This window comes from Nerophis lumbriciformis, linkage group LG23 (assembly GCF_033978685.3).
Source record: "Nerophis lumbriciformis linkage group LG23, RoL_Nlum_v2.1, whole genome shotgun sequence".
Classification (NCBI taxonomy): domain Eukaryota; kingdom Metazoa; phylum Chordata; class Actinopteri; order Syngnathiformes; family Syngnathidae; genus Nerophis; species Nerophis lumbriciformis.
In genome coordinates this window covers 34,170,051-34,176,810 of record NC_084570.2, presented here as the reverse complement: position 1 = coordinate 34,176,810, position 6,760 = coordinate 34,170,051, and the positions used below count along the sequence as shown (strand labels likewise).

At 45.0% G+C, this 6,760-nt stretch overlaps 1 protein-coding gene across 1 annotated transcript; it reads left to right on the top strand.

Moving 5' to 3' along the window:
* The first annotated feature begins 469 nt into the window (after positions 1-469).
* On the top strand, positions 470-3,752 carry LOC133622760 (keratin, type II cytoskeletal 8-like). Its single transcript, XM_061985704.2, has 9 exons — positions 470-964; positions 1,421-1,629; positions 1,715-1,775; positions 1,851-1,946; positions 2,024-2,188; positions 2,266-2,391; positions 2,472-2,692; positions 2,776-2,831; positions 2,915-3,752. Exons 1-9 carry the CDS (start codon positions 566-568, stop codon positions 3,115-3,117), a joined length of 1,536 nt encoding a protein of 511 aa, XP_061841688.1. The 5' UTR covers positions 470-565; the 3' UTR covers positions 3,118-3,752.
* The last annotated feature ends 3,008 nt before the right edge of the window (positions 3,753-6,760 follow it).

Genomic DNA, 6,760 nt, shown 5'->3' with positions numbered 1-6,760 from the left:
ATACATGATGCATGTCTTCTTTTTGAGGAGGGATCTGTTCCAGCAGAAGAGTGGGACATGGGTCAAGGAACGTGATATCATGTACAAATCAGATATTCTTCCGAGGATCATGTATGCTTCTGCAAGTCACAGTTCACATCTCTGCACTGGACAAAGTTGAGTCCCAGCTGCTTTCTAAACAATTCTTGCAGCCTCTGTAAAATGTAGCGACATGAGTGCTTCATGTTCCTTTACATAACCACTCTTTTCCCTCCGTTAACCTCGCACTCCCTCGCCTCGCAGCCTTTCCCAGCGTAGGGTGTGTCCCCTCTTATCTTCTGACAATCCCTCCCTACCTGTTTTTCAGGATCGGCCGCTCCTGTTGTTCACAGCCGGAGGTATGTAGGCTGGGAGGGAGTAAAAGTGAGAGGACAGGTTGCAAGAGAAGAGTCCTCCCCCACCAGCGCGGCTCGGCCATAAAAGCAGGCAGAGCTCTGAGTGAAACACTTAGAGGGACTTGACTCTCCTTTAAAGTCGGCACATCTTCATTTCTCTGCTTGCCTTGACAACCCAACAAAAATCCAAGATGATGATGGGCAGGAAATCATACTCCATCTCAGGCTCCAGCGGCGGTTCCAGGAGGTCGCTTGCAGGAGGAGCCTCATCCGGCGGCTACACCGTCAAAAGATCCAGCTACAATCTCGGTTCCTCCGCTGGCGGTTTCGGGATGGGCAGCAGCACGGGTGGCATGGGCATGGGTGGTAGCATGGGTGGTGGTTTTAACATGAGCTCTTCTGGCTCAATGATGAGTGGTAACTACGGATCAGGCGGCTTCATGGCTCCCCACATCACCGCAGTCACGTACAACCAGAGCCTTCTGGCCCCCCTGAAAATGGATATTGACCCCTCCATCCAGGCTGTGCGCACCCAGGAAAAGGAGCAGATCAAGACCCTGAACAACCGCTTTGCCTCCTTCATTGACAAGGTTGGTTGCCTACATGTCACATATTCAACTGGTGTATCCTGTTGATGGCTTCTCTAATTCCTGTGTGACCAGAACTCCTTCAGTGACCGCGTGTGTTCAATTGCTTCACCTAAAACCTTACGGGTTAAAAGCTACTCAAAGCTTGTGTGAACATTCTCCAACGAATCTGTGGATTCAGCAATTGGCATCACAGACAAAAGTGACACTCATGTTTTATCAGCCACACCTTTTTAAATAACTGGCTTGACTGTGGCTTTTATTGCTAAATCATTTGTCAAATTCAAACATGACATGCAAGAACAAATCTTTCCAGGCTTTTTAGAATATACAGGGCGTGGCTATCCAGACATGAAGTCAAGTGGAAAAAATCAAGAAAATAATACGTTCGAAACCATAGATCCGGTATATCATGATGTTATAAACAGCAAGCGTTTTAACAATGTCGTGTCTTCACAGGTCCGTTTCCTGGAGCAGCAGAACAAGATGCTGGAGACCAAGTGGAGTCTCCTGCAGGACCAGACCACCACCCGCTCCAACATCGACGCCATGTTCGAGGCGTACATCGCCAACCTGCGCCGGCAGCTCGACGGGCTGGGCAACGAGAAAGTCAAGCTGGACGGAGAACTGAGGAACATGCAGATGCAGGTGGAGGACTTCAAGAAGAAGTGAGTGTCGCCAGCGTCGAGTTAACGCCTAGATATTCTTTGGAGCGTGTGAAAGTGATGTAACGTTGTTGTGCGGTTGCTTCAGGTATGAGGAGGAAATCCACAAACGCACGGCGGCTGAGAACGAGTTTGTACTCCTAAAGAAGGTAGGAATGACTCAACGTTGTATCAATTGGATCTGATCTGTACATTTCTTTTTTAAACTTATGTTTTTTCCACAGGACGTTGATGGTGCCTACATGAAAAAGGTGGAGCTGGAGGCCAAAGCCGATGCTCTTCAGGACGAAATCAACTTCCTCAGGGCCGTCTATGAGGCTGTATGTCTGAGGATTTCATAATTTCACTTACTTGTAATCTAGACTGGACTCTTATGCAACAACCTGTGGTTCTGTAGGAGCTTCGTGAGCTGCAGTCCCAGATCAAGGACACCTCAGTCGTTGTGGAGATGGACAACAGCCGTAACCTGGATATGGATTCCATTGTGGCTGAAGTGCGCGCTCAGTATGAGGACATCGCCAACCGCAGCAAGGCTGATGCAGAGTCCTGGTACAAACAGAAGGTACTGCAAGAGCGTTTCTTCGCAATTGCCGTTTACTTTAGATGACCTTGTTGACATTGTGTTCTTCGTCCCAATAGTACGAGGAGATGCAGAGCTCTGCTGGACAGTACGGTGATGACCTCCGCTCGACCAAGGCTGAGATCGCCGAGCTGAACCGCATGATCGCCCGTCTGCAGAATGAGATTGAGGCAATCAAAGCACAGGTACGGGATATTTCATGAACATCTCAAAACAGACGATAGTAGAAGGGCTTTTAGTACAATGTGTAATCATCTTCCGACAGAGGGCCAACATTGAGGCCCAGATTGCTGAGGCTGAGGAGCGTGGTGAGCTGGCAGTGAAGGATGCCAGGCAGCGCATCAAAGATCTGGAAGAGGCTCTCCAGAGAGCAAAGCAGGACATGGCCCGCCAGGTGCGTGAGTACCAGGAGCTGATGAACGTCAAGATGGCCCTAGACATCGAAATCGCCACCTACAGGAAACTGCTGGAAGGAGAGGAGTTCAGGTAGCACCAGCATTCAATACTATCTTTTGATATTTCATATTTCATTCTTCTGCAATTAATGAATGTACAATGTGCATCCTTAGGCTGTCCGCTGGACCCACCAGTGCAACCATCCACGTGCAGCAAACTTCAAGCAGTGGTAAGTTTTCCATCTGATCAGCTGAATAAAAAAAACAACAACCCACGAACAAGCAAATGCCAATACTCGTTTTTCTGCTTTAGGATACTCCAGCGGCGGCGCCTCTTCTGGTGGTGGATTCGGCTACAGCGGCAGCAGCAGCATGTCTGGCGGCTATGGCAGCAGCATGTCTGGCGGCTATGGCAGCAGCAGCAACATGTCTGGCGGCAGCAGCATGGGCGGCAGCTACGGCGGTGCCATCACCAAGTCCTCAGTCACCACCACCAGTTCCAGAAGATACAATTAAAAAGGAGAGCAGTCCCTCTTCTCTTTCTGAAACTCTTAAATTCGACTCAAATTGGCGTACCCTGAAACGGTGGTATGCAACAACAACAACCAGCAGGCATAAAATATGGGAGTTCCTAAATTGCATCAGCTAAATTAAACATTGGATTGTGTTACACTGCCACCAGTTGTGTTCCTGGAACGCCTGGGTGCGTTTAAAACGTAAATGTAACATGCATCGTCATTTAAGAGTTCCTGAAAGGAAACGTGGCCAGGTCGGTTGCGACGCGACACAAAAAAGGCAATGGGTGTTCAAAATAAGCCAGGGAAACATTTGCATGTCCACGCACTGGTGCTTCGAGATAGACAGGAAGAACCATGCCCCAGTTTTCAGCAGACGTCGCCACTCTCATGGAGTGCTGACACCAGTAAAGAGCCAAATCTAACCACGTGGGAATATGACATGTTTACAACTAAGGTGCACGCTTGAAATGGAATGGTTACTGCCTCGTTTGTTTTTGTGGGCCTGCCAAATGAGTTACTTCTTTTGTTGAGCATTTCATTGCCACAATGCTTCCACTATGTTGACACCAAAAGTCCTGTCTGCAACATGACAGCTGCCACAAAAAAACGTCAGCAATAAATCTGAGTACCAAACCCCATCTTGTCTTTTTTGTGTGAAATAGAAGAAATAGAAGTTTCCAAACTTTTCGACTTGGGGGCTATAAAAATAAATTTGACCAAGGGACGAAAGCCGACTGCATGTAAAGTATATATATATATATATATATATATATATATATATATATATATATATATATATATATATATATATATATATATATATATATATATATATATATATATATATATGTAGCCTATACATCTATAGTGTGCATACTATATAATCATCGTGGATATCTAACTAATAATTAATATAATTGGATATTAAGAATATGTGAGAGTTCTCCCCCTTTTGTAATCAATCAGAAATATCAAGCAGCTAAAATGCGTCAAACATGGAGAATGTTTTGCATTGTATCCCATAAGGCAATGTAATGGATTAAATGGGTGTAATTTAGATTTTTTTTTAATATATATATATTATACACAAAGTTCAGTGAGCAGGTTGTGTTATGTGTGAATCAGAATCAGAATGAGAATCAGAATAGTTTTTTATTGCCATTGTTTGAGAACGGGTTCACAAACTAGGAATTTTTCTTGGCGCAATCGTGCAACATAAAACACATATAACACAGAATAGGTAATAAAAAGAGCTGTAACTGAGCTACCAGATCTTGTAATGTGTTGACTTGCATTTGGTTTTTTTGCGCTGTGAATAGGGAAGGTTGTTTGGATTGGGTCGTATATGTGAATGATGTGCTGTGTTTACTTCAACGCATCATATACGTATATATAGATATATACTGTATATATATATATATATATATATATATATATATATATATATATATATATATATATATATATATATATATATATATACACACAATTTATATATATATATATTTATATACACAATTATAAATATATATATATATATATATATATACATATATACATATATATATATATATATATATATATATATATATATATATATATATATATATATATATATATATATATATATATATATATATATATATATATATGTTCAAAAGTTTACATAAACTTGTAAAGAACATTATATTCATTATATTCCTCTGCGCAGGAGCACTTTCAGTAAGTGGGCCTGGTCAGTAAGGAGCGCAAATGTGTGGAACTCAGTAATGCGTATGTCTTTCCATCACCAAGACCTTTGCTGTGCCTCCTCGTGGCAGTCCCCGGTAACTGTGTGCCTTGCGGCCTGGGGCTAAACAGCATGGGATCCCCCGGGGGTGGATGCTTAGCCTCCATCCAGGCTACCACCATCCGACTGACCAGTGCCTACTGGCTAACCTCTTGATTATAGGCTACGGGAGAAAACCCCTAACGAAAAATCGGTGGTGGCAACCCGCATTAGGCAGACACCAACAGGCCGGTGCTCTGGCAGTCCTCTGCAACCCAATGCGGCAGAAGGTCGTCATGAGCTCTTCATGCCACTGGAGGACGCCATATGGGGCCAAGGCAAAACAGTGCGGGTAGAGACTGCGCACCTCTACAACCACTTTCAATTCCCTTCACAATAGCGTCATGGAACGTCCGCACACTTTTGAATGTGCGTGATCTCTCCCGCCGCCCGCAGCGAAGAACAGCAGTCGTTGCACATTAACTAAAAAGATACGGCATTGGCATAGCCGCCCTGAGCGAAACCTGCTTATATGGGGAAGACTCAATCACAGAGGCGAGAAAAGGCTACACCTTCTGGAAGGGTCATCCAGAAGGTTCCCGTTGTCTACATGGAGTGGTTTTGCCGCCAGGACAAGCCTGCTTCACAAAATCCCAGAGTCTCTAGTGGGTATAAGCGAAAGGTTCATGACGTGGCGTGTACCACTCACCAAAAATTGCCATGTCACCCTTATCAGCGCCTACGCTCTATCCCTGGATGCAGACCTCGAGAGCAAGGACACATTCTATGCCTCACTAAACTCCGCCATAGAAGGAACGCCTCCCACCGACAAGTTCATACTCCTATGGGATTTTAACGCGAGGGTGGGCTCTGGACCGGAACACTGATAATGATAATGGGCTTAGCCTCCTTACACTCTGCTTTGAACATCTGTTAATCATCACCAACACCCTTTTCCAGCTCAAGGATAAATTCAAGACTTCCTGGCAACATCCTCGCTCCAAACATTGACACCTCCTCGACTATATTATCACCCGTCGTAGAGACAGGAAGGAGGTCTTAATCTCCAAAGCGATGCATGGAGCGGACTGCTGGACTGACCATTGAATGATCAGAGCCAAATTTCAGATGGAAGTCCACCCCCAACTGAAGAAAACACCCCCAAACAAGAGACTCAACAGTGAAGCACTCAAATCCAAGCACTCTGTAGACTAGCTCAGCGCACAGTTTGCAGAAAATGTGTCTGCAATCCCTGATACCCACCTGGACCCTGACATCAACACATGCTGGAACACCCTAAGGACTGCCATCCATCAGGCAGCAGAGGAATCCCTTGGGTACACCAGATGTTAACATCAGGACTGGTTTGACAACAGTGCACCGGATATCCATAAACTTCTCTAGGCAAAACACAAAGCTCATGCTGCTTACCTGGCCAACCGAATATCCATCACACTAAAGACTCGACTCTCCTCCATCAGAGCCGAAGTCCAGCATACCCTCAGAGCTATGGAAAATGACTGGTGGATCAAGAAAGCCAGCGAGATCCAACTCTATGCTGACACCAACAATTTCCATGGATTATATGATGACATCAAATCCATATATGGTCCACAGAGAAAAAATATAACCCCAGTCAGATCGGCAGACAGAGTCACCCTCTATAAGGACACACCCCAGATCCTAAATAGATGGGCTGAACATTTCAACACTCTCCTTAACTCCAAAAATCCTTCTGACTAGGACATTTTCACCAATTTCCTAACCACTCCCCCTGTCGACCACATGGACTCCCCGCCTACCTTTGCTGAGGTCCGAAAAGCCACCAAGGGCCTAAAAAACAACAAAAGCCCAGGCCCTGACAGTATCCCAG

Bases quoted from the DNA above. Each gene is read 5' to 3' on its own strand.
- LOC133622760 (XM_061985704.2), top strand. From the start codon at position 566: ATGATGATGGGCAGGAAATCATACTCCATCTCAGGCTCCAGCGGCGGT. The intron at 2,189-2,265 runs GTACTGCAAGAG...TCGTCCCAATAG, and splicing joins AGTCCTGGTACAAACAGAAG to TACGAGGAGATGCAGAGCTC. The intron at 2,392-2,471 runs GTACGGGATATT...ATCTTCCGACAG, and splicing joins TTGAGGCAATCAAAGCACAG to AGGGCCAACATTGAGGCCCA.